The sequence below is a fragment of the Hypomesus transpacificus genome, chromosome 6 (assembly GCF_021917145.1).
Source record: "Hypomesus transpacificus isolate Combined female chromosome 6, fHypTra1, whole genome shotgun sequence".
NCBI lineage: Eukaryota > Metazoa > Chordata > Actinopteri > Osmeriformes > Osmeridae > Hypomesus > Hypomesus transpacificus.
Window position 1 is genome coordinate 13,648,893 of NC_061065.1, and position 27,671 is coordinate 13,676,563.

The window sequence follows — 27,671 nt, forward strand, 5'->3', positions numbered from 1 at the left end:
AACAGTGTGAAGACCACAGAAGGTTCACAGAGATTTGCATGTTCAAGGACATTGTCTCTCTTTCATGTGGTACACACCTAATTGGATGTTTAACTCTGGTTATGAAAATCTTGCATTAAAGTCATAAATTAAATAATTTAATGAATTTTTTATTAAAACATATATTAAATACACCTTAAATAATACATGTAATATACGAGTGCAATAAACAGTCATAGAGTGCACACTATAGACACTATACAGTCTGAACAATATAAACTTTTGAACATTGACATAATCAGTATTGTGTCCTGAGGCTAAGGTGGTGAAGGGAGTATTTGTCTGGCAACCTCTATACACACCCATTTCCTCATCTGAATAGCAAATGTGTCTCTCTGATGATTTGACTCACCCGACAGTGCCTTTCCATGGCTGAAGGCATCACATTTCTGCAGCGTGTTCAAACTAACACAGGAGTGTGTCGTATCTAAACATTCCTCCTGGGTGGATTGCAACGCACTCACAAGTTCACGGTGCTATATTGTACGTGTTTGTTTTGGGATAGTATGTAGCAGACAAGAAACTAAATGGACAAAGTGTGAATCCGCACTGGAAACTGAGGTCAGATGAGTATCCAGGAGAGGAAGAAGAGGGTCTTGAAAATGGGAGACAGGGAGGGGGGAACTACAGGAAACCGGTGACTCCTTAGGAACGCACAGTACGAAAAGGCCATCTCATCATGACGTCATCATGACATCATCATGACGTCATCATGACTTCTATCTTCTTCTTCCTCCTCTTTACAAATAACTCCATCATAGTCCTGGATGATGTGACAGCTCATTATGCTCAGATGAGCTAATGGACTGCTATTCAAAAGATAATGCTCTTCAAAAAGGACTTCAATTAGCCTACTCAGAATGTACAGATTTATTGCAAAAATCTTTGCTGACATTTTTACACTCGTGCTAATGTTTTACGCCTAACTTTTCCTCTCGATGAATATGACAAAACACAAATTGGAGAAACAGCTTGGGATAATGCAGTGTCACAGCAATATCTATATCAATCACATAACTACTGTTAGATGTCTGTGTGTGCTGTGTGCTTGCGTGTTTTGGCAGGTGTGAAAGAATGAAAATGATGTGACCTTTTAGACACCTGCTTGCCACCCAAAGTAAGGGATTGTATCAGTTAAGCCATTTTCCCTCGTTAAGGTTGGGGCCGTTTTATTGTGTTGACCTGGATGTAGCCTACACCGTCAAAACACAATAGAGGTAGTACCTTTTGAGACAATCCTTTTGACAATCTACTAAATAATACTGTCAGGGATCACTTGGAATCTGAAACACACCATCGCAAGCCAAAGCAGTTCTACCCAACAAGTTGAATGTGTGGTTTTAACGGTGGCCAAACTCATTCACTTGAACAGGGAGGTGCCAAAATAACTTTTCAGATCCCATGGGTGGCTAAAATCTAATTACACAGCTGTATACCGACTGCCACTTGAGCTTGCACAAACATACACAGGAAAACCACGCCATGTACATGCTCGCGCACCAAAAGGTACGTCCGTGAACGCAAACATACAACACGCACATCATGTGACTGAGCTCCACACGACCTTCAAAAACACACAAGAAAAACCCCCACACGCTGCAGAGTGGGGCTCTGCTCCAGTGTTCCAGTTCTCTCCCTGCCTCTCCAGTGGCAGCTGCTGTCGCCCTGCATCTCACTGGGGCTGTCAGGAAGCTCAACAAACAGGCACATGTGTACTGGCCTCAAGCCAGAGAGTGTGTGTTTGCGTGTGTGTGTGTGTGTGTAGTGGTGCTTAGGGAGTTGAAGCAGGGTCCTGGTTTGTTTACCCCTTTTGGCTTTTGACCTCTCCCCATGCCCTCCAATCCATCATGGTGGTGCGTGTTTGTGTGGCCCGGCTACTGTGCACGTAGGGGAGATATGGTGACCACCTAGGCACAGGGCCACTTGCGCTCAATAGAGTGGGTTTGTGAAGCGTTTTTTGAATCGCTTTTACATCTTTATCAGAGATGACGAAAATAACTGTATGAATGAATTGTAACATAAGCACACTTGGCAGAAGAACAGCAAGCTGACTTAATTGTGCAAGTGGGATGACTGTGGAAAAAGTTAAATTAAACTGTGCAAGTCAATACAAGACATATGTTTGAAACACCTGGCGTTCCATTCCTATTAAATGGGAGTGGATAGACATGTCAACATTTTATTCAAATGTCACACGTACACATGCTCGCATACCGACACAGACCTACCTCTATAGAAATTCAATCATTACAAAAAATCAATTACATTTTTCCTCCCCAACCAATCACCATTTGTAATGAAGGAACACAATGCGAGTAAATTTATTGTCATTTGTTTGTGTAATGTGAGTCAGATCAACTTTACTAGGCCAGTGATCATAATTTTCTTTGCATTATTCTAGTAGAAGTAAAAAGGTATTTCAAAAGGTTCTCTGATCTAGTCTGTTCCCAGGTCCCTTCAAGACCTCACTATGCTCAACTGTTCCACTGATGGATGATTATGGCTTCAGAGTAAAATATTCATGGCAGTTGTGAACTTAACTATTTAGAATGGCAACAGTTGGGCGAATGAATGTATTTTTCTTGCAAAAATTTGTCACAGGAGTGTAAATGTTTAAATTCCCCCCCTCCCCCCCCCCCCCCCCCCATTGCGCATGCCAAAACAAGTTGTGGGAAACTTCACGGAAAAAAGGTTCGGCGAGAAGTTTAGACCTGCCAGCTAGGCAAAATCATTTACTTCTACATTCCTGAAAAATTCAAATCAAAAGTTGTAACAGTATGAATATTTCAATTTTCCACCCTTTACTGTCATGACAGTACAGTGCATACCGTGTTTTAACTAAATACATTATCAATACTATTTTCAAAGTTGACTTTCATGAAAGTAAATGTAATAAAACATTTTTGAACGTTAACTTAGTGCAAACTCTGATTTCTCAGTGAAGAATTGTTCCCAGTGCACACAAAGCTGAAGCAGAAGCCTTGAGAGAGAAAAAAAGAAAACACCAACAGCAATGGAAACAAGATGCAGACAAACATGCACAGTTGCCTCGGAAAGCCCTCCGGCTGCTTCTCTCTCTGTGGCACCAGTGTCTGCTCCTGCCGAGCTGGTGCCCACCACCCATCCATCAGTGAGAGGAGACCTGAGCTATGCCGCAGTGCCCATGGAGAGCTCCTGTGCCAGCCATGCAGTGCCCGCCTTTTTCCACCCAGCCAGCGCTCCATGGACAGGCTTCCCGGCCTTCCGCCAGCCATCGACGCCAGCTGCATCTCGCGTGACCCCCCTCGTGCCAGCTTACAGAACCATAAGGGATGTGTGTGTGTGTTTGTGTGTGGGGGGGGGGGGGTAGTTCTCCACCAGCATCCGGAGACCCAGCTGCCTTCTCGATTGGATGGTCAAAGAGGCACATTCATAGATATACAAATACTCGCATGACAGATGGAGATAACGTTGTCATTCCCTTAAAGTGCATGCTGGACCTTGTCATTCATTATGCTTCCTTGATAAATATATTTTTTGGAAGCAGCTTAACAGGTGGCAGAGACGACGGGCATCCATTCACGTGAAAAGGTACCAAGGACATCGATTCAGAAGCGGAACTTTAAAAAAGAAATCTTCACCCCTACGTTGTGCACATGATACCGTGTCCTGTCCCTTAGACCCCTCAGGTCATTACCGCACTTATAGAGGTGCACTGCCTATAGTATAGTGTTTACCTGTCGTTTGTTTGCCAGAGAGCAGAGACGGGACACGCTTCCAGACACACACAAAGCAGACGTCCTTGACTGCCTGGAGCCACTCCAGGAATCTGGTGTCGCCTTACTGTGGCAGACTGAGACGGGAAGCAACGACAGTCCCAGCACTCGCCCAGTGCAGTGCATGTACATAGGTCAAAGGTCAGGGTGAAGGAACGTCTGGTGACATGTTACATGTTTGGCATTCATGTAAAAAAGGATAATGGTATTTATATTGACCTTCCAGCCTGTTTTTCTTAACTACAATGTGAATGATTGACATTTGTTTTCATTTTTAAGGATCCCCTGGTAAAGTAACTATGCTCAACTATAAACAAAGCTCAACTCAACTTCGATCAAGTCAAGAGTTGCACTTCAAAAGCATCCATAGATCTTTTGAACTTTAGCTTAAGGATCAATGCACACCGTAATAATCTGCTGAAATACTTGAAGTTCAGGACCAGAAGGCGGGAGATACTTATGGTTAAGACTGTTTCTAAGTAATAGTGTTCAGTTTGTGATGATTTTCTACGTACATAGACAAATACAACACTAAAATATCAGACCATCAAAGAATGTTTCCAACACAAACAACATCTGCATGTTTCAAATGACATAGAAGGGCCATACTTTGAGGTGGGAGGCTGGGGATCATTCATTTCTATATGTATGATTTAGTTTTGAATATTATAAAACTTCCCTTGATTAAAGAAGTGAATAGGTATGACCTCAAACAATTGAGTGAACTACAGACATGTTATCCATTCAAGGAGGCCCACCTTGTACTGTAACTTACATTACATGGTGTAATACACACATGGTGAAACTAAAACCTAGTGTTGACTGGATTCTGAAATAGACCCAGTCAATTCTGAGGCACTCAGTTCTATACGGTCTAGAGTATGAACAGTTTTTCTGGCACAATTTCTATCAATATTGACAGAAACCTGAAGCTTTTCTATAGGATTGCTCTTTTGCATAGACTGCATTTCTGCTTCTTCACTCCACGTATTATATAGATGTATATTCCCTGACATCAGATTTTTTTCCCACCATCATCTTTGTCCATATCCATCTGCAACCCCATAGTCTCCACTGTGAGACAGACTGATGGTGACGGTTCCGCTTCCTCTAAGACGTGTAAGTCGATCCGGTCTTTCCGACCGAGGAAGGTCCCATTAGCGCCAGGGGCACCCACGGGAGACGGGAAGAACTCCGCCCCACTGCCCTGCATCAGAACATTCACACACCATGAAGCCAGGGGAAGGGAGCTCTGCCATTGGTGGAGCTCTGATCGGCCCAGGACTGGAGAGGGGGCGTCATTGGAGGGATGGAACTAGTGATCAAAAGATTCGGGAGGGAGGGAACAAATCGATCTCTAGGTCATCCTTGTGCCTCTGCTGAAGCAAGGGCAAAATGTAGCAAGTTTTTAGCTGGAACAAAATGGATCTTGCAGTCCATGATGACTCGATTGCAAGATGTGTGTGGTTACTGTACTTGATATGGAGTCATGGTTATATTTTCGGAATATAATTAAGCTGAGGAAACCATTGTGGCACTTCAAGACCAGTTATTTGTTATCTTCAGCAACAAATGCATCTGAAACGAAGACTATTTTATGGAAAATGAACTTCTTTACACCTGAAATTAGGTTTAGGACGCATTGCAAAAATAGACTAGTTCCACTCTATATTATTTAAGATCCAGCCCTATAGCATACCAGTACACAGCATGCCGTTCAAGACATCAAAATCAATTTTTAATCAAGAATTTATTTTTCTAAGAACAATCAAAAATTCCACTAAATGAGTAACTTAAGCTTTTTTTCTTTTTGAACAAAAACATGTTGTTTTTTTGTAAGTTTTTTTTACACGACTGACTCTTGAACTTCACTCTTCCCTCCCCCCCCCCCCATTTATGCATATCCATCTTTTTTAAACCAGCTGTCTGGGCATAGTGTTTGAATTTTTATTTTTATTTTGCGGCGTCCCATTTTAAGGAAACATGGTAGCTAAATCAGACATGGATTTGAACGGAAAATAAACAAAACAAAAGAAATTAAAACACGAACAAAAATCAGTCACTGCCAACTTCTGAGGTAAGTAATTTTGGATTGAGTTGGTACCTCAAAACAACTGCATGATAACAAAACATTGTTCCCTTCATGAAAGCCTTGAACCAAAATACAGGCTGGAAGGCAGATGTGGACAATATAGGTACATTATTTTTACATGGTTTGACAAACTGGCATCCACATACTGTACAAAAGCCAAGAGGATTTAAGAGTCCATTAATGTATTTTTCTTCCAGAAAACTCCATGACAGCAAACTGAGACAGGGAGAGAGCTTTACTGATGCAAAAGAAACATGCCACAATTACACCGCACAATTTTTTTGTTACTTTCCTTAATTGTCAAAACAAACCAACAACAACATAAAAAAGATGACTGTTGATTACATAAATATGCATTACACGACCATTAAGGCACCAACAATAAAAGTTTTGGGATGGGTTTAAAATTCTCAAACGGTTCATACTGTAGAAAATATTCTTTTTTGTCAATACTTTAAATGTGGTGACTATCGCCTCGAGTAACTTGCCAAACTGGGTAGCCGTTTTCTGTCTTGATCGAATGACATGAATGCACAACTGCAAGATGTTAAACAAAACAAAGAAGAGTTATTTAAACTATTGTGACTCAGAGTGACTTTGCAAATAATCATCGAGTACAAACATGAATGAAAGAAAATTGTTCAGAAATTAAACAACATAATACAATACATAAATTCAACAATCAACATCATGATGGTAATTCTGTTGCCAATGCACAGCATAAACCATAATTCTTGACCCATAAAAACAGTATAGGGCATTGCTTTATGTTATAGCATTCATATGTGTACTTATGTATTTATAGAGCACATCGAACGTCTTGCTCACCATCTGGCAAGTGTAATAATCAGTTCACACAGGGGTTAACATAATATAGACAACTGGAGTATCTATAAAGAAAGTTTATTAACCCCCGATAAACCCTTCATAAATCCCTTACAGATGGTACCCTTACACAGATGCTTTTAACTATGGGGCACTGGATCTTCGACTATGAACGGTTATAAAACCTCCCTGTCAAATGGCATAAATAAAAGGAATGGCATTGTAAAAAAAATTAAAAGAATCCAAAATAATAATAATTATAATAATAACAATAATATTAATAAAAATGTGACTTTTAAATTACTAAATTCAAATATACACAGCGACTCCTTTAGTATATACACGTATGTACAGATTGATTTATTTTTTCTTTTCATTTTTTTAATCAAATACCTTGAACGGTGTTTGGTGTGAAGGGGTGGAATTTTCCAAATTCACACCTACTCCCTTTGACCGAGTTCTAACCACAGGGAGGTCAAATGGAGCAGTGACACTTGGGAGTAGGGGGAGACTCACTGAAAGGCACTTGCTACCAACTCAAATACTGCAAAAGTCTTAAAAAGAGCTTTCCGCCAAGAAAACCGAGAGACGGGAGAAACAGAATGGAAGGCCACATCGTAGGCACTGGGGTTCTCCCCCCTCCGCCTCACCTCGAGCACACTCCAGGCCGCGAGCTAAGGCTGGCGCAGCACGGCCGCACGTAGACAGGCTGGTGTGCCGAGGTGCGACGGAGAGAGGGGCGGGTTGGCCGCGGTCAGTCACCCGAAAGGATTTCCCCTAACCCCCTTTTAACTCGTGTTCTCCACATTGAGGGAGACCGTTCGGAATCAAAGAAATCCACAATCATCTGTAAACAAAAAACTTCTTTATAAAGGTTCTCTTTTTTGCCTCCATTCAGACTTTTCTTCGTTTTTTTTTCAAACGGTACATTTCAAAAGGACTGGAGGCCTATGAGTAATACATATCATCTGTACATAAAAAAATAAAAATGCTAATGTCAACTAAAGCCAAAAAACGCCTTTTGCATCCAGAAAGTATCTTACAGATGACAGCAACAAAACTGAAGTCAAACCAAATGGTTCTCTTTTAAACGCCAAAAAGTGTTTGTCCTCTTTCTTAGTGGTTCAAATGTCCTCTTTCTCTTCGCTTAAGCAGTGGAGCGAGTCTGTTTACACGCAATGATCTTTGAGGTCTTGGCCGCCAATGGCGGCGTTGACATTTTTCCAGCGGTTGTCTTTTGGGCTGTAGGTGGTCCGGTGAGGTGCTTTGAGGGGCGAACTGGAGGAGCTCTGCGTGGTGCAGATCACGACCACTTTGGACGGCGCGTCATTCTTAGAGTACTTACAGACAGGCCTCTTCCCAGACTCTGCCCCTCCATCCTCCAGCTCCACCTCCAGCTCTCCCTCAGTCTCCTCCTCCTCCTCCTCCTCTTCCTCCCCTCCGTCACTCGTCCTGTAGGGGGAGCCCATGAGCTTCTTACGCTCCTGCTGGGCCTCCCTGTTGTTCTCTTTGAGCTGCTGCTGCTGTCGGCGCCCCGCCACTGGCCGCAGGGGCTCCCATTGGTTGTTGACGCTCTCCTCGGCGGTGGCGCGCGCCCTCCTCTCCCGCCCTTTTCTGCGCTTGCGAGTCCACCACACACAGACAATGATGCAGAAGAGCCACAGAAGGCAGAACAACCCGCAGAGGATAGGCACCAGGTAATCTACGAGACCCCAAAGATGGACGGAGAAAGAGAAGCCAAGAGGAGCAGAAAGAGAAGAGGGAAGATGAGGAGAGCCAGGGAATGACACAAAGAAATAGAGAACGGGTTGAAAAATCATTGAGCACTGCTTCGTAACACACAAACACACACTTTCAAATGATCAGTCTTTTTTTAAGCAAAACGACATAGTTAGGTTGGACGTGCATCGGTGGCATAACATTGTGTCTCAGCTCCTGAGCAATAAATACCATTTAACTTGTAATTAGCCTTGTTAGTCAACAGAAAAATCCTCAGGAGTGACAACTTAAACTAAGGGGCAGGCACTCAAGTCTGTGTTCTCAGGAACACAACATATGAGACACTCAATTACAAGGCCACCACAGCAGTTGTACCATGTTTTATGACCGACATAACTGGTTTCTCTTAATCACTACAGCACTCAGGACATGAGAAATTAGAGAGGGGAACCAAGAACCGAACCCTAGGGGGGGGGGGGGACCTTGGGGCATTACTCACCGGCAGAGGGGGGCATGACCTGCGTTTCCACTTTGACCTCAATGACAGCCAGCATGACGGTGCTGTTTTGGCGCTTGGAGAGCGTGCCGACGATGGCGCTGGCCGTCTCCTGGATGAGACTGTGATCGGGCTGCTCCTCAGGCTGGAACGACTGAGGAAAGAGGGAGGAGAAAGAAGGAGAGGGGGGTGAAAAGGTGAGGTAAACGTGTGGGGGGGAAATGGAGTGTATGCAAATGTTATGGGGCTTGCACCATAGATTGTTTGCATAGTTGAACAATTCCAACAGTCGAAAAAATGAACTACCGCTGTCAACGATGCGTACTTCCTCGACCGTATTGACAGCGATAATTACAGGGGGCCGAATCCTTCATATATCAACATTGTTTTTCCAGGAGCACACTTACTATGGCCACCTCTACCGTGTTCTGATCGGAGTCGGACAGCTCGCACATCAGAAGGAGGGCGTGGTCTTTGGCTAGGGTCCGAGTGGCTTGGAGATACCTCAGCTCCGAGCAGATGTTCTCGACGGTCGTACCCTGAGGGGAAGAGACACAAATGCGAGATAAGGCGGAGAAGGGCCGTGCCCCGACAACCGCCACGACGACGGCACGTGACCACTGTGGCCAAAGGGCACGCGAACACGCACGCGCGCGCTACTTACCGCTGGAACTTTCACGCGGTTGAAAACGAGCGAGATGCGAGCGCAGTTGTTGTCCAGGTGCCCGCTGTTGGGCCGGCACTTGGTGGGCACGGCGGGTGGAGGAGGGGGGGGGTCCGGCAGGGAGCAGACCCCCCATTGGCGGCAGGGGGGAGAGAAGCAGGTGAGGACGCTGTGCTCCTGGCACTCGCGCCCGCCGGGGCACGGACGTCCCTGCTGCCCGGCGCCCCGGGACGGCAGCTCCTGGAGAAGGCACAGCGGACGGCCGCACAGGACCTGGGGTTGGGAGGGCAGAGGGAAAGGGTGGGGGCGGGGGGCACACGGTTGTCCGTTAAGGGGCTGGGTCGACGGGTCGATTTTGGACCGGTGACATTGAGACGTGAGAAGTTCGAGTGAGAGACGACCAAAATCGTGACAGGGATCACACAGTTTATGCCAATACAGAGATGGAGCGAGAGAAAGAAAGAAATTATAGATTTCCTTGACGCACTCTTCAGTGAGACAGGGAGCAGGAGAGCATGAACAGTATATAGAGCGTGCAAAGTGACATAGGCGTAATATTACCTTGGTACACTCCACGTTGCCATTGATGCATTGGCAGTTGTTACACTCCTCCTCCCATCGACTACCGTGGGGGAACTGCAGGCCAGCGTAGTGGCAAGTCTTCCCTATACCTATAACTACACACACACACACAAATTGGGAAACTTAAGTAAACTCTACACACGCATAGGTGCAAAAGACTGTGTGTTTGAGGAGGTGAAATCTGAGGGCTGTAGGACTCACACTCCTGGCATCTGGAGCCCGTCCGCCCCAGCGGGCACAGACAGCGGTAGCCGTTGATCTCGTCCACACAGGTGGCGCCGTACGCACAGGGGGAGGACTGGCATTCGTCTATGTCTGAAGGAGGGACCAGGGAGAGGAGATTTTCATTCAATATCACAATGGCACACGAACGGATATCGCAAGTCGCAAGTTAAGACAATGACACGCTCGACTGAAACATTCCGTGAACTCTTTGGGTTGTGGGTTGGCTGTGACTCGCTGCTTTTCCTCATAAATACATTTGCCGTTTTCTTTACTGAAGAACGCAGCACAATACTGGTCCCGTCCCTTGAGGACGGACGGGCCAGCGGAGAGTTCTGGAGATCGTGTTTTAGAAAGCATTCAGGATGTGTGAGAAAACTAGCGTTGAGTGAAGTTTTGAGAGAGCAGAGAGGAATTTCAGGGTCATTGAATGATTCACTCTGGGTTTTTTTTTTCTTCCCCGTGTGTGTTTGTGAGACACAGAAGGAGAATAAGAAGGAATGACCTCTATATAAAAGGGGAGGTCAAGGGGTCAGCCAAGGGAGGGGGACGACGACATCCTGGTTTAATGTTTAGGTGTGGAATTTGGTTCTAGAAGGAGTGCGTGTGTAATACTCACTGATGCGGCAGTCGGGTCCGGCAAACCCAGGGGCGCACTCGCAGCGAAACCAGTTGACGCCATCTACGCAGATCCCGCCGTTGTAGCTAGTCAGCGAGAAAGGAGACCTTATTAAACCACAGCTATCCTAAGACGCATTCCTTCCCGGATCAGTGGGACAAAGGAAAGCGTGTGTGTTTGTGTGTGAAAACTAGGTATGCGAGTCACAAAGGCTCGATTCCGCTCATCAATACCACCCCAACAAGCCTTTCAAATGCTAATGGCACTGCGGTTCCCTCCTCCACACTCCCTCCCTCCCTCCCCCCTACGACCCCACCCTGTGTCGTGCCCCCGCACCCCCCCCCCCCCCCCAGGTCACTGGAGAAGAATGACAGTAAGGAAAAAGGGGGGAGGAGAAGTCACTATCTCTCCTTTCCTCCACGTCCTTCTCTCTGGGGGACGGGGGGGGCGGGACAGGACTCTTTTAGGACCGGAGATCTCATTGTGTGTCTGTCCCCCCCCCCCCCCATCCACCCACCCCATCACCCCATTCATTTCAACCCAGCCCCCTGGTCCCCCAGGTTGGATTTGGGAATGATTTAGGAACTCCTACCCCCTAGTCTTCCTACCACCCCATACACCCTGAGCCACATCCGATCGAGAGGGCCTCCGTGCGCGGGGTTGAATATGTGAGAGTTGATATCTGTGTGTGTGTGTGTGTGTGTGTGCGGGGGATGGGGTGTCGTCAATGCGGCGAGTTGTACAGCAAAGGGGAGGAGCTGAACAGAGAAGGGAGGGAAGGATGAAGACCGTTTGAGACTGTTTACATACCATGGGTGAGGGTTGCAGTCATCGGTGTCTGTGGAAAGGGGGAAGAAAACCAAATGTAAATTAAAAAATGTAATTTTTACAAAACACATTTGTGAATTGACTTGGGCATGGATTTAGGTGTCAAGTTTGACACGATAAACAGCTCCTCTGGACTATGCAACACCGGTGACGGTGGCGGGACTGAAGTGGAGCACTCACTGTGGGCACAGGCGGGGCCCTCCCAGCCCTCCTTACAGATGCAGGTGAAGGTGTCTCCGCCCCCCACACAGGTGCCCCCGTTGGAGCACGGGCTGGATGCACAGGTGCTGATTTTGGCTAACCAGGGAAGGAGAAGAGGACAGCTCAGCGTACAAAAGTCGAACACACACACAGACAGACACACACACAGACAGACAAACACACACACACACACACAGACACACACACACACACAGACAGACAGACAGACACACACACAGACAGACACACACACACACACACAGACACACGCACAGACAGACACACACACACAGACAGACACACACACAGACAGACACACACAGACACAAACACACACACACACACACAGACAGACACACACATACACACAGACAGACACACACACAGACAGACACACACACACAGACACACACAGACAGACACACACACACAGACAGACACACACACCTGTGTTGCAGGTGCTGCCACCCCATCCTGAGGGGCAGGCACAGCGAAAGGCGTCTCCGTGGTCGTAACAGGTGCCCCCGTTGCTGCAGGTGCTAGCGTCGCATTGGCTTTCACCTGAGGGGAAACCGCCAGGACATAAAGGCTTAATGACTAAATGACTAAATGTAAAGGAAACGTTTGACACACTACAGAGGCTGTACAGACGTTACATTTCACACGTGGAAGTACACTTTTTACGAAACGTTCGAGTACGCGAGCCCGCGCACAGATGGGAAAACGACACAGAGCTACCGTTGTATTTGAAACAAAGAATCAGGACAGTCGACTCACGAGAATGGCAGGTTTTTCCTTTCCAGTTGTTGGTACACTGGCAGTAGAAGTCGTTCACCAGGTCCAAGCAGAGCCCTCCGTTCTTGCATGGGTTGTGCCCACATTCGTTTACATCTGGAGGAAGAGGGATGAAACGGTGTGCGGTTAGCGAGGTGTGTGTGTGTCTGTTCAAGCAGGTCGAGGAGGAGTCACAGATTAGAGGTGAGGCCAACTTTTGTTCTAGCATCTAGCTGTCTCAGAGAGTCGTTTCCCTGGTAAGCAGCCTTAGGTCGCCATTTAAGTCGTCGTCTTAGTAGCCGTGCCACTTGAGGCCGTGCTTGCAGACCGAGTCGAAAAAAAGAGCCACGTTTGGAGCTCAGAAGAGTCGCTTTAGGGGTCAGGAGTCTTTGCGTGGTCAACCCCCTACAAACCTTAGTCCGCTGATCCAACGTAGCTGTACCTGAACCAACAAAACAACCGGAAGCAGAGGGAGAGAGAGACAGAGAAAGAGAGAGAAAGAGAGAGGCCGACTCACTGAGGTCACACAGGCGGCCCTCCCAGCCGTCGGGGCAGAAGCACTGGAACGAGTTGATGCCGTCGATGCAGGTGCCACCGTTGCGACACGGCTCGCTCACGCAGTCGTTCACATCTGGCGCCAGCACAAATGGGAGATAAGAAAAGACTGTTAGCGTCAAAGGACGGAGGGGGTGGGGGGGGGGGGGGGGGTGGAAGGCGGGAAGACTGAGGGGACAGCAGGCGGCGAGGAGGAGGAGCGGTGGCGTCGGGACGTACTCTCGTGGCAGTAGGTTCCACTGAATCCCGGGTCGCAGGCGCAGGTGAAGTTGCCGTCCGGCTGGCTGAGGCAACGCCCCCGGGGACCGCACACGTTCGACGAGATGTGACGCACCCCCTCCGCCGTCTCATTGGTCGCCACGGTGATCGTGCAACTGTCAATTACTGCAAGGGGGGAGGGGGGGGGGGGGTTAAAATGTAATCCTTGACATCATTTCCAATCTGGTTCAACGAACAAGCAGTCAAAATGCAACCGACGAGCCATGTCAAGAAACCATTGAAAGTGGATACAAGGACACCGTTTAGCTAATATCTACGGTGCGGCGGTTACGGTTTCTTGAACACCGCTGGTCACACCAACAACGTTTTCCAGAGGAACTACGTTTGGTATGCTCCTCGTGGTGGGCTTTTAAGTGGTGGGCACCTTGGCAGGGGGTGGTCCTGCAGTGGTCCTTGAGGTCAGAGCAGGTTTTGCCTTCGTAGCCCTCGCGACAGGCGCAGTAGAAGTCCCCGACCAAGCTGTGACACGACGCCTCGTTCTCGCAGGGGCTGGGCTCACACGGGTTAGAGGGGGACCAGCTTGGCACCTGGAGGGGGACCCGGGAGGAGGTTCCATCAGTTAGCCCCAACAAATACCCCAAACACTTAAAATATGTGATTTGGTCATTCTGTCATTTTTCCTCATGCTGGTTGTTGAGCATCATCATGTTATGATTAATACATACCAAATAATTACAAATTCATTCGAATTTCACCAGCACAGAGAATAGTCATATACATTTCTGTGTTCCCACTCAGCCTGAATTCCATCACATGAAAGCTGCATTTGAGGAAAGTATTATGTGGGTGTCAGAAGTGCCCACGTGGGAGAGTGTACGTGTGTGTGTGCGTGAGTGTGTGTGTAGTAGTAACAGCAGATCAAACGGCAACGACGATCATGGGAGTGAAAGAGGGAGACGGAGACAAAAGCGTGAAGAAGAAAAACAAGTCGCGGGTCGGATCGCGAGCGCGGCCGTCGAGCGAGCTTAGCTCGGAGCTGAGGGCCCTGAGACGATAAGGCGATCCTCCTTTAAGACGAAGATGAACACACCCTGAGGTAAGCCCTGGGAGGCCGTCGTAAGCTCATCACGGGGGATCTACCTGCAGCTCTAACACCTCGCCTGCTCCACATGCCAAAACATGCATGCGCACGCACGCTTCGGCAGAACGTGGAGCTCCGAGACACAGGACACCCACACGCTATGTCACGTGGAGGGGAAAACGCAGCACTTGAACAAAACTCTGAGCGTAAACGATGGGTCTCGCTTGCTGCCATTTAAGGTATTGACTGGAGACGTCAATCGTGTGAGAAACAGGATGAGCAAAAAAAACTCACTCAGGGCACATGGGTGCCTGCACGAGGACCCCAAACGGACACAAAAGACGCACAAAACGATGTTTATTTGAACATGAGCGACAGGTCAGAGATATTTATTCTATTCTGTTTAATGGCCAGGCTTTCCTGAGGTCTGAAACCTTTCGGCGAGCGTCAGTGGGATGTAAACAAACGCGTCCAAGGTCTTCGAGACCCATAAATCACCATACCGTCCGAGGTAGAAACACACTTTAGTAGAGGATACTGGATTTTCCACAGACCTCAGAGGACCTGAAGCTCTCACAACAAATGACGACATCAGTAGACGGCGTTGGCTGAGGCCGTCCTTTCAATGACGAATGGGCATTTAAATCGAAGAGAATAACAATAATACAAAACGAAAATATAGAATCTGCTCAAAAACCTGTGAACATTTTCATTGGAGGCTTTGTTTTCCCAACATTGCGCTGCTTCGCTGAGCCGACAATGTCATGCGTGACATTGAACCTCGTCGTGCGCTGGGAGAGCTGTACCATTAGGAATGCATTAGAGGGTCTAATAAAGGATCCATGTCACGGTGGGCATGAGCGTGTCTTTCTAAGTGCCCTGTTAGGAGAGTGTAGGCAGGGAGCCAATGGATTCATTCAAGGGGGGGGCTCATATTTTTAGTCCATCACTAAATCAGGACTGGCACATGTCCAGCACGTTCAGTGTCCGCCACACAGCCTGTGAGAGAAAGGCCGCGGCGAGGGTACTTTTTACCTGTTGTTGTGCTGTGAATAGCGCAGCCTATTCGCGGACAGGGAACTGATAATGTGGCTTTCAAACGGCGAGGGAGGCCCTTCTCAAAAACGTATTTTTTGGGGGGCCACAAACGCTTTTTCAGGTTTGGAAACAAAAAGGGAGCGATCGGATCGGCTTGAAGAACCCAAACGTTCCTAACCGAATGGAACCCCTCAACTTGGAACCGGAATCTCACCTCGCAGAGTTCCCCGGAGAACTGAGACGGACACTCGCAGACGAAGCTGTCCAGCACCGAGTGGCACCGGCCGCCGTTGTGACAGGGGCCGCTGGCACACTTGTTGCGCTGAATCTCGCAATGCGTGCCTACGAAACCCACCGGGCACTGACAGCGATAACCTCGCGCACCCTCCTAGAGGCAGGAGAAAAAGAAGACCAGGTTAAAACACATGCTTCGTAAACACAACGTTAACATATAAACATGCTTCAACTGATTCGTGTACTGGATTCATTAACGGTGGCATCCAAACGGCACACAGGGATTTTGAACCAGTGACCTCTTGATTGGCAGTCAAATGCTCCAATCGCTGAGCTCTCTGATGCACCCGGCACTATCATGGAAACCCCCATTTGGGACAGTAACTCATTTCTGGGGGTGAAAATCTGGCGTTCTCCAGAGGTGGATTTTTTGTACCCTGCCTATTAAAGTTAGAACCTTGCAGGTCCACCCAACTACAGCAGACAGGTCCTTATAGTTCAAATGAACGGGGAATCTGATTTTAGTTACCTTGCATGTTGCTCCATTCTGGCACTGTCCATGACAGCCCTTTACATCTGTGAGGGGGTGAAGAAAGATGTTATCCACAAATGTCCGAATTACCATGCAAATTGGCAACAGCAACTAAATCACAGCATGCAAGTGTTAATGAATCAAAGATGAAAGTTAGCCAAGCCTTTTATGAACAAATAACTGGTTAACTAGAAGCGCCCAGCATGCAAGTGAAGCCAGGGAGGCCCTGTTGGTGTTCTTTGTTCTGTGCAGAGACCGACAGCGGACAACAGAGAATACAAACGGCTGTTTTAAAGACCAGTGACAGGGGATTGTTGCTATGTGAAGTGCCCAAAGGAAAAAGAAAGACCTACAGCAGAGGATTGAAAAAACACAGGGGCAAGAGTGAGAGTGAAGAGACGGAAGTTGGGATACTTGAGGGAAAACAATACTGACTGATATCACAGTTCTTGCCGGACCATCCTTGAAAGCAGTCGCAGTGATATCCACCAATTAAATTTTTGCAAGAATAAGCGTTTAGACACGGCTTCCCCACACACTCATTAGCATCTGTGAAGGTAAAAAAAAGGAAAAAAAAACGGAGCGAGACTGTCAGACAGAATGAGAGAGAGCGACCGATACCGAGGAAGATAAATGAGACGAGGCTGAAATCACACATTGAGGCCCGCCACCAACACACCAGCGCCAACAAGTTACACTGAGAAAGCAGGGAACACCCGCGCACTCCCACACGACAAATGGAAAATGGCATCAATATCTTTTGTTCCGCTCGACACGGGCTTCTCTTCACAAAATCGCAGACAAACGGGACGCGGTTTTTCGCGGGGTTTGTTTCCCCCGACATGTCGCACAGGAAAGGCAACCTGGCGGACCACCATCCTGAAGCGCATCGCGGGCACCGACGGCAGCGTCATCACGAAGCAGCTGTCTGCCTCGGCTTTTCCTGTTCAGCTTCCCCCCTCCTCCTCCTCCTCCTGTGTCCCCCTGCTCATTTGTGGAGCCAATCCCCGTCGAAAACAGCAGGTGACACACGAGACCCTTTCATCTTCTTACCCCCCCCACCCCGCCTTCCTTTCCCAATTCTCCCCCCCCCCAAAAAAAGAAAAACTGAAAGGAAGCCCATGTGCTCATTAAATATTCAGGAGGGGGGCCGTCCCACGGGAGTGCCAGTCTGTTCACTCGCACACCTGTCCCTCTCTGGAATCAGACACCGCCCCCCCCCTGCCCTCCAACCCCCCCCCCCCCCCTCCCCAACTCTTAGTGCTCAGGTAGGTGAGGTCTTGTAGGTTGTAAAGTGAGATGGGTTGCGGTCTCGTAAGACGAATCTGACGTCTTGGGTTCGTCTTTGCCACAACTAGGCGCCAATCCCCCCACACCCCCACCCTCTGTAGGTTGGCCACATCGTACCGTAACTGGACATTCAGAATAATGACTACCATAACAAGACGACTGACACCCTGCCCATGTAGATTTGGCTGGGTCGTCGGCAAGCATTGTCAACTGAAAACAAAATGACTGAATGCAGGAAATTAAAACATGCAAAAACCAAACTCCATTCATGAAGGTGTTTTGCAAAGGGGGGGGGGTTCATAGCAGCACTGCGGTTTCCTCTGACCCCTTACCTATCTGGCACGTCTTCCCGGCCCACTGCGGAGGGCACACGCACTCGAAGCCGTTCTCCAGGTCAATACACGTCCCGCCCTGAGCACAGGGGCTGGACGCACACTCGTCGATGTCTGAAGACAGAAGAGAGACACAAACACTGAGGATTGGAGAAGCAATTTGCTTTGAGAAAATTCAAAAGAATTTGCTAAATGTGGGTGATATGGACAGAGAAAAGGATATGAGAGAAAAAAAAAAAAAAAAAAAACCCCAGTCAGCAGGAGGAGAGATTGGAAGACAAGATAGTAGGATGGCTGTGAGGTAGACGGGAGACTAAAATGAGACGGCGAGATGGAGTCAGTCTCTTGAGAGCGGCAGAGGCAGGGAGAGTAGATGGTCACGGTGGTATAACATGATTAGCTGCTAGCGTAATCCAGGGCCTGGCAGATTAGCTCCTATTAAAGATATATCTGTGCACTTTTAATACCGACATAAAGGGAGATACACACACACACACACACGCCTCAGCATGCATACACGCGCGCGCGCACACACACACGCCCTCTCTCTTTCTCTCTCGGTGACACACACCAACATAAACATGAGGGACTCAGAAATAGGGGAGGTCTTGTGTTCTAAAGACAGTATATGTGAGGTGGGGAGTAAAAAGCGAAACTGAGGTTATGAGGAGGGCACCTTGGTGAGCTAGAGAGAGTCTGGTGCCAAATTCCAGCATGGGCTCTACCCTGGTTGCCAAGTCCTGACAGATGTGGCAGACGTGCAGGGTGGGGGGTTGTAGATGTGAGCATTGTTGTGGTGTGTGTGCATGCGTGTGTGTGCGGGAGGGGGGGGGGGGGGGGGGGGGAATAGATAGGATGGGGAATCAAACAGCATTGAGACGCATACAGGCGCTAGCGGGACCTTGAGTGGGAGTGTGTATGTGTAGGAGGGGAATTTAAAACACAACGCCATGTTCACAATTCATTGTGCCTCCAATGCGGGCTGGTTCAAAGTGATGGCAGATTATGTAAATCCTTCCTTGGCGGGTCTTCCCCTGATGGGTATCAGTGGTGTGTCTAATCCTGGCCCCTATGAGGCCAGGCCCCCCACCGGAACACACACACACACACAAAACAGTGGGATGCAGGTTGCTAGTGGGTTGTAAAGCCAGAAGTGAAAACAAGGAGGCAAAAAGAACAGGGACCCCGTCATCCATTATTCTGGAGGAGGGAGCGGGCAGTCTATTTTTTTTGTAATAACACCCCCCAGTAGTTAAGAGGTTCTCACCTTTGGCGCAGGTGGGGCCCTCCCAGCCCAGCGGGCAGTGACACTCGAACCCGGTGGGGACCTCGTGGCACGTGCCCCCGTTGGCACAGGGGTCGGACGTACAGGCGTGTTCGGCTAGGGAGAGGAAGAACATCCAAAAGTTCAATCAGGGGACCGAGGGATGAAAGGAGCCAGGGGGGGCGGTGGGGGAGGCTCTGGATGGGTGCCACAGGAGCTAGATGAGGTGACACTGAAGGAGGAGGGGGCCTGGGCCCCCGCCCAATGCTGTGCTCCTCTCACCGATCTGGCAGGTCTTGCCGGAGTAGCCGTCTGGACAGGCGCAGTGGTACTCGTCCGGCTCGGTGTTCATGCAGGTGCCTCCGTTGACGCACGGCTGGTGTCGGCCGCAGTAGTTGAGATCTGGACGGGGGGGGAAAAGATGTGCGTACACACACACGCACCTAGTTGAAAAAAAAAACCCCATTTCTCATGTCTATCCTAGCCCTGGAAACACACGCATTGCACACATCCCAACTCTCTCCAGGACCGCGCGCTGGCGGCTCAGCCTAAATGGACAGGGCTAGCTGTGGTGCGGTGCGCCTCCCCCCCTCCCTCGGCCCTGCACGTCCACAGGAGCGGCCAGAGTTGGTCATTAAATCAGGAGGGATCCAGAGAGGCCGCAGTGAAGGAGCGGAGGCAGGTGATCGGATGTCCCCGCGGCCGCTCAAATCACACGGCCGTCAAAGAGTTCCAGAGTATCCGAGCTGCAGTAAGATGGGGAGTGTGTGTGTGTGGGCACGTGTTTGGTGGGGGGGGGGGGGGGGGGGGGGGGGGGGAGGGGGGAATATGTTGCCACCAATCCAACTCAACGGCAAGTGGTTCAATTCTACAATCGAACGACGTAGAAATGCTGCACTGTAGACGTTTCATTTAGAAGGCAAAGACCAGCTGGAAAACGCTGAAGTTCAGAGGAGTGCTGTGTGGAGGGATTTTACCATCTGAAACGCAAACAATAGAACCATACTGGACAGGTAAACTCCATCAAGCATGGCCCCAAGAAGTTTGAAATTACCAGGGCTACATCTTGTCAAGGTGTGAGCGATGGGGGGGCGGCAAACAGCCTGTCTGGCCGTCCCAAACAGCCCGTCTGGCCGTCCCAAACAGCCAGAATAATGCCAAGACAGTGTTGGAACTTGCAAATCTGCTAAACCTAAGAGACTGTCTCATTTGTTCCGGTGCACTGCTTTTTGCAAGGCTTGCAGCGGCAAGGACGTCCTTCCCTTGCCACTTCCTAATGAATGTCTCTGATTCACCTCTAAAACACCAGTACGCTTAAGACCAGAGAGTGAGACCACAACATTCTTCACATTTAAAAGGAACTTGATTTCACCAGGCATTGCAGATTTTCATACTTTCAGTCATGCTGCTCGAGAGGCAGGAAGGCGGGCGTGTATGAGTGTGTTTTGGGGAGAAGGGTTTGAAACCTACCTTTGTCGCACAGCAGACCACCCCAGTTCCTCTCACAGCTGCACTGCCAAGGGTTGACGCATGTCCCGTGGATACAGCCGGGATAGGGCACGCACTCGTCGCAGAACTGGCCCTGCCAGCCGTAGTTACAGCTGCCGAACACAAGGGGGGCGCCGTCACTACGTGGCTCCCGTGAAACAGTCCAGTAACAGTCATTGCAGCTCAACTACAGGTTAACTATGTATGCTGCTCTAGTATAGGTTAACGACGGAGAAGGGTGCAAAACGCGGTAACGGCTGATGTCATCGCCCTCGTTAAATCTTGACACGTGTTGATTCACGCTTACACAGTTCACGGCCATTAGATGATGAACTGGGCCACTTTTCGAGGAGATTAATCTGTTTTAATTAAAGTGCATTAGATCAGAGCCAGGGAGGATTTACCGTGAAGTATTTTCCCTGAGTGAGAAGATGGTTTGAGGGGACAAGCTTCTTTATTGCTTGGGCAAGTCTTTCAGAGGAATGTGTCAGATAGTGGGTAGCACAAGTTTACACCTACTATCCATCCATCCACTTCAAGGCCTCCTGCCAACTAATATTAGTAGCGGGGAACAATCCAGAGGGTGAGGGGTTAAGTATACTTCCAGGGTTCTTGTGGTGGTTCCAAGGGTGAATGGCACCTATGAATGTTGGTGTGAGTGTGTGTGTGTGTGTTTGCGCAGTGACTGTGTGTATGTGTGTGTCAATGTATACTTCTGTCTACAGAATGTGTGCACGTATGCCGGTGACTGAGTTAAGGAGCTGGTCTAGCTTCGACCGCTCAAGGCCAGTGGTTGAGGGAGCCATTGAACCAGCTGTCTTGTCAATTCTGAGCTATTTTTAGAGCACCCCATCCTGCAGACGGCACCGGCTACAGCTACAACTCTTTGGCTGCCGCTGACGGTACTTAAGGTCTCCATAACTGTTTGAGCTGGGGGAGGTCCAGACATACTCGGCATGCTTTTCCCAGCGTGAGGACGAGGCTCAACTGTGGCAGCGCTAATGCTAACGTTACGCTAACGGTGTCCTTACAGGCCATGCTAGGCCGTTGTCCCTTGTGGTTACCGATGCTAATACTAAAGCGAATGCAAGCGGGAGTTGTAGAACCATGACTTGCGACGGCCGTGCTGAATTTGCGGGACGCATCCATTCAACCTTCAGTTCCCAGTCAAATGATGTTTGCGTCCTGGTAATCTCCTCTTCCTAAACTGTGGTTGGTGAGTTGAATATCGCAACATGAGCAGCAATAAGAAAGTTTAGTGGCGAGCGTAGGCGTGTCAAGATCTACTTTAAAAAACATATTTCGTACAGTTTATCACAGAGGGTTCAATACCCATGTCTTTCACCAAATCAATTGATGAATTCTAAAATTCCCCCCACCCACACACACACACCCATTCCAAACCTCTCACACTCCCTTCGAAGCTCCGCCAAAGGGTGCCTGAGTATACATTTACATCCAGTGTGTACACTCAACCCTCAGGGTTGCCAGGATACCCCTTTACTGGTATCACATGTGGGCGTGTGGGCTTGGAGCGGGCTGCGTTCAAATCAAACACTCCTAAACACTGCTGTCTCCAGCCCCGGGTTGCAAAACCTTGAGAGGGCTTGTGCGAGTGGGCGTCGGAACGCACCACTCGTCAATAATGATTTAGGAACTTGGCAAGTGTTTGATAATGTGTCGAAGCAAGCCTACTCGCTGCTTTCTCTTTCTTGATGTTAAGAAGAAGAAGAAGAAGAAAAAAAAAAGGCCAGGATAAACACCCCACCCTCAGTTGGTACATGTAGCGGCACAAACGGCGCCTCTGGAATTGAACTGCGAGGGCCGCTCCGCTCGCATTCCTCTGTCAGGTTTCATTTGCCTTTCAGGGTCAGGACCCGCCTTGAAGATTTCCCAACAGAGGAGCCGACATCGAACCGAGTTAGGAAGAGGTCCTTCCTTTTGGGTTTTTAACTATGGATGTGGGGGGTGGGGGGGGGGGGTCAGCCACACACTGTCCCACAGCCTCTCTGGGTGGGCCACCTCACATCCCTCCGTTTCTGACACCCCTTGTTTCGGCCTGTAATCAGTGAAGCGAGTCATTCCATCCGGTAGGATGGGGGGGATGATAAAATGGAGGAGGAGGAGGGGGTGGGGGGGGGTATTCTAGGGGATGACAGGATGCTGTGTCATTTCCTCCTTCCATTTCCTCCTTAATACCACAGGCTCTTAATTTCTACATCCCGCCCCTTCTCCCGGATCGTGATGCAAGTGGAGGGAGGAAGGATGGTGGAACGCATGATTTCAGTGGTCAGATTTACACATTGACGACTTCGCGCTTCCGTCCTCCATCCCCCCCCCCCCCCCCCAGCCGCAGGGAGTTGGTGGGATGTTTGGTATTCCGGAGGAGATTTCGGCGGCTATAAATACAAGTGGCCCGATGCCCTTTTCTCCTGAACCGTGGCGGGAGAGTCTGCCTGGGGAGCACGGAGCTGCCAAACGCACACTTTGACAAGGAGGAGGTGGCCTCCCAGACAGCCAAATGCTCTCCTGGTCTCATTTTTAAACCGTCGCATTCACGCTTCTGCAGATTCCTCTCTTTCAACCTCCACTCTCTTTCGCTTTAGCGATACTGATAAGAAACCATTGGGTCGGGGATAAAGGAACAATTTTTTTTTTACCATAACTTAGGCTGTACCTCCCCCCAAGCTATGTCTGTACTGCCCCTACAGAAATAGAATTTCTATACACAAACCATGTTGATGTTGACAAACAGAGACCGAAGAGGTTTTTACCTGCATTGCCCTGGGACCAAGCAGCCTCCGTGCAGAAGGTTGCAGCCTTGTTTGCAGATCGCTGTGAGGGAGCCAGAGAAACAGAACGGGAGTGTGAAGGACTGAAAACCAAAACATGAGCGAAGCATCAACCACGCTGGTAGGTTTCCTAAAGTCAAAGAAGTCCGAGCGAGAGACTGAGGAGGTGGCTTGCTCATTAGCTGCAACTCAAACAAGTGCAACAAGACGTGAGACTTCATTGTGTCCTGGTGACAAAGCAGACGACTTTACGACTCAAGCATTTGATGCCCGGCTCTAGAGGGGTCCAACACGTCGTCTTCTAAAGGGCAGTTGGGAGTGATTTAGTGACGACACCACAGCTTGTTAACCCCCCCACACCCAACAATAACCCAACAACCTAGCCCCCCCCCCCCCCCCCTCACCATCTAACACAGCAGTCGTAACGGTTGCTTTCTATACGTCCCCCCCCCCCCCCCCCCTCCCATGCACACCGTTAAAAATAAGTTAGCCACACGCATATACACACAAACACACTGACAACAGGCCATGTCGTCAGTGGGAAGTGAGACTGAAGCAGCTGCTTTCAGCCTCGGGTGTAAAGTGTCAAGTCTACCAAACTAATAAGGAATGTGTGCCCAGAGAGACCACCGGTGGATTACTGAACCATAAAAGCAGATGAAGAGGGTGCACATTCATTTATCAAGCAGGGGACAGACCCTTTTAATAAGGCTGCTGTTTACACTCACGGCACTCTGACAACGCACAGCTGAGAGCATACGGAGAGAATGTCTATGAATCGATCTCGACAACTAAACTGGACAAATACTTCTTCCAGTTGGTTAATTTGAATATCTTTGCAAAAAAAACTGAACAAAAAAAACATTTAACATATTGACATGGGCATAAGAATGGAATAATTTGGGGATCCAACCTTTTACTTGAGGGGCCCTTTCAATATTTTGTACAATCAACAATATTCACCATCAACAACTACAGAGCTGTTCATTTGAAACAACTGGTTATGGCTTGGGTTAGTGCATCGTCGAAGTGAGAGTTGGCAGCGTTGTAGTTATTAACTCTTGTATAAAGTTAATTACACTGAAAGGCTTCAGACACAGCAGTCCTCAACTGCATCCATCCCAGCCTCCACCTTGCTACCAACCTAAACAACAAACCAGTCCCTTAAATGAGCTTCAGCTAAAACGCTAATTAGTCAAGCATGCTACAGTGACACACTCACCTGTCCTGCATTCAGGGCCCATCCAGCCCTGCAGACACACGCGGTTGCCCGACTGCTCGCAGCGATAGTGGCCAAAGTAGTCGTCGCGGGGCCTGCACTGGTCGTTGCACTTGCTGCCGTAGTAGTTCTCGTCGCAGCGGACGCGGATGCGGTACTCGATGCGCGCCACGGGGCCGTCGTGGTTGATGGTCTGCCAGTGGTCCCCGGGGTTGACCATCCCCGTGTGGATGCTCCGTTCGATCAGCAGCTCCTCGTCATCTGGAAGGAAATGAAATGCGTTCAAAATGGCCGCCCGACGCAAACGGACCCACGCCAATGGATCCCGTGCAACGTGCCGAATGATACCGCTAGAGACGGCGGACGTGACAGCGCTGCGGGAACTCCATTGAGAGCTGGCCCCTCGACACTGGCATTGTAAAGTATACAACAATGGTTATTCATGTTAACGGTTCATAGTATTTCAACACCGACGTTGGTTAACCCGCCTGTTCCAAGTCATTTGACGGGTGAAAAAGAAAACAAATGAAGCGACAAACCAGCCAGCCTGCTGCTTGCGGCACACATCTAAAACACACAAACACCCCGAGGCTGCCACCCTCTCCATCTTACAACTGCACCCTTACAATGTAGGGACAGGCAACAAAAGACTGAAGGACCACCATGACTGCCAATTGAGGGGGCAGACCCAGATAAGGGGCCATAAAATCAGTCTCAAGCTTGTCCTCTCCCCTTCGTCCTCCCCCCTTGTGACTCCTCCTCTGGGTGACCCGTTACCCAGCGCCTCCATTGTTCTTCCAGCAGAACAACAAGAACATTAAAGGAGCCAATGACTCTTGATGACGTTAGCCCTAGCGTCACCAACTATGCCCTAGGGTCATACCAACCGAAAAGACGGGGTAGTAGTCAGATACGTGGTTGTCGGGAACGGGTCTACGTGACGTGGATGAGTCCGACCTACTTCCTGCGCACACGACGCAGGTCAAGAGCTGGATTCACTTATGGCAGAAGCTGCTGGGTTTTCGGACATAAACATGACTGCGTTGTGCACAGTGCCTTGCCACAGCACAAGTACCAACCCAGAAGGGGCTGGTAATCATTTCACGAAGGAGCCCGCTTTTAATAAACATGATCAAAACACTTCAAAGTTCCCATGAATTGTCAGGATCCGAACGTTAAAAAGATCTTCTCTGACGACGACAACACTTTTGGACGTCAGAAGCCCTATTTCAGTGTTCAGGTCCTGAACCTGCCTCATAACGTACCAGGTTTCAAGGTGCGTGAGGTGAATAACTCTTCTACCCAGTCAGACCAACAGGGGGAGCTCCCGAGTGGCTTGTCTGAACTGGGCGCAAGAGCTTGGGTGACTCAGGCAGTGGGTGAGGTCGGATTCCTAAACTTATCGACGACTCTGATTTCAAACCTTCCAAATCTCTCGTCCCTTCGCCAAAGAGTATGTCTTTTTTTAACATTACACCTGGGAAGTCTTTCCCTACCACACAAAGAGGCTGTATTCAGTTCCATCATCCCTATAACAAAGACAATCCAAAAACACGTTAATCTCTTACTCTCTGTAGTGTGACTATATTGCTACAAGGAGATCACAACAGGAGGTCTTTCTTAGCTGACAAAGTGTGTGTGTGTGGGGGGGGGGGGGGGCAGTAAAGTCCTCAGTGACAAATGAGAAATGCACAAACCCCAAGTAAACCATTTCATCTGACATGAAACAAGCCATTTCCTTGCTATGGCGTGGAATGCTAATGTCGCTACACGATCTGCATTCAGAATGTCATTGGGGTGTAGGGAGGAAGCCACTAGCCCCTGTCGCTAAAGCTCACATTAACCATTCCATTTTCCTCCATGAAGCCCGTCGCTCCACCGGCTCCAACAAAGAAAGCAATCTTTATCACAGTGGGATCGGAGACTGCAAACAATCGCAGTGGAAATAGGGGGCCAGTGATTTCCTCTGCCCCAATGGTCTGGGCTTGCAACTGACATCCCTCACACACACACACACACACACACACATGGTATGAACCTTTGCTTATAGTACAGGTCAATGCACACACACACACACACACACACACACACACACAGACCCCCACAAACACTTATGTCTCCTCCTCCCCTCACACACACACACACACACACACACACACACACACACACACACACCTTCCTCTGAAAAGGCTATGACAATGTTGGCCGAATTAAGCAACAATAACAGAAATAGCCCCCAGAGTTTTCAGATAGAGAACAATGGTGTGAGTCCACAAGCTGGGCTGCGCTGGTCAGTGTCTAAACACGGACCCGTCCAGTCTGCGCCACTTCCTTCTTGATAAACACAACGCAAACAGCCGCTAGCCTTTCCTGAGGCCCCCGGAGTTCTGTGTGTGTGTGTGTGTGTGTGGTGAGCAGACAAATACAGGTCACGCTCCAATGTTCTCATTAACCTGGCTATTTAAACTGCAAGGGCCAACAAATTGCTACATTTGACTAAGGTTCCATTACCAATGTACCAATTTGACCTTTTTCTTATTGTTCACATCAAGGTAATGATAGTCACAAAAAGACTGATCCCTTTCAAACTTTTGCAGGAGTTGAAAGTAACCTTTGGCCACCACAAGTGTCTGCCATCCTATTCCGAGTTGTCAAAGGGAAGTATCCATAATTTCCAGTAGATTCAGAATGCACCTGGTCAGATAATGGCATGATAACATTCCCACAAAGTTCTTGCCAACAACCCATTCCTCTCCTTTTGGTATACAGACCAGCCTACATCCGACACGAGTGTCATGCGAGGATAACCCA

At 48.8% G+C, this 27,671-nt stretch overlaps 1 protein-coding gene across 2 annotated transcripts in view; it reads right to left on the bottom strand.

Moving 5' to 3' along the window:
* Positions 1-5,719: 5,719 nt before the first annotated feature.
* jag2b (jagged canonical Notch ligand 2b) overlaps positions 5,720-27,671 on the bottom strand; it is a 36,203-nt gene continuing 14,251 nt past the window's right edge. The window contains exons 4-26 of one of the 2 annotated variants that reach the window (XM_047021466.1): positions 24,864-25,121; positions 23,624-23,684; positions 20,832-20,962; positions 19,644-19,763; positions 19,365-19,478; positions 18,098-18,211; positions 16,911-17,024; positions 16,473-16,519; positions 15,924-16,097; positions 14,015-14,177; positions 13,591-13,755; positions 13,334-13,447; positions 12,820-12,933; positions 12,490-12,603; positions 12,022-12,138; positions 11,824-11,851; positions 11,014-11,099; positions 10,374-10,487; positions 10,152-10,267; positions 9,591-9,863; positions 9,334-9,465; positions 8,930-9,080; positions 5,720-8,413 (exon numbers count right to left, since the gene is read on the bottom strand). In XM_047021466.1, the coding sequence (XP_046877422.1) occupies positions 7,881-8,413; positions 8,930-9,080; positions 9,334-9,465; positions 9,591-9,863; positions 10,152-10,267; positions 10,374-10,487; positions 11,014-11,099; positions 11,824-11,851; positions 12,022-12,138; positions 12,490-12,603; positions 12,820-12,933; positions 13,334-13,447; positions 13,591-13,755; positions 14,015-14,177; positions 15,924-16,097; positions 16,473-16,519; positions 16,911-17,024; positions 18,098-18,211; positions 19,365-19,478; positions 19,644-19,763; positions 20,832-20,962; positions 23,624-23,684; positions 24,864-25,121 (3,353 nt within the window). In that variant the 3' untranslated portion in view covers positions 5,720-7,880. The remainder of the gene's footprint in view (positions 8,414-8,929; positions 9,081-9,333; positions 9,466-9,590; positions 9,864-10,151; positions 10,268-10,373; positions 10,488-11,013; positions 11,100-11,823; positions 11,852-12,021; positions 12,139-12,489; positions 12,604-12,819; positions 12,934-13,333; positions 13,448-13,590; positions 13,756-14,014; positions 14,178-15,923; positions 16,098-16,472; positions 16,520-16,910; positions 17,025-18,097; positions 18,212-19,364; positions 19,479-19,643; positions 19,764-20,831; positions 20,963-23,623; positions 23,685-24,863; positions 25,122-27,671) is intronic. The other variant, XM_047021467.1, reaches the window with a different exon arrangement.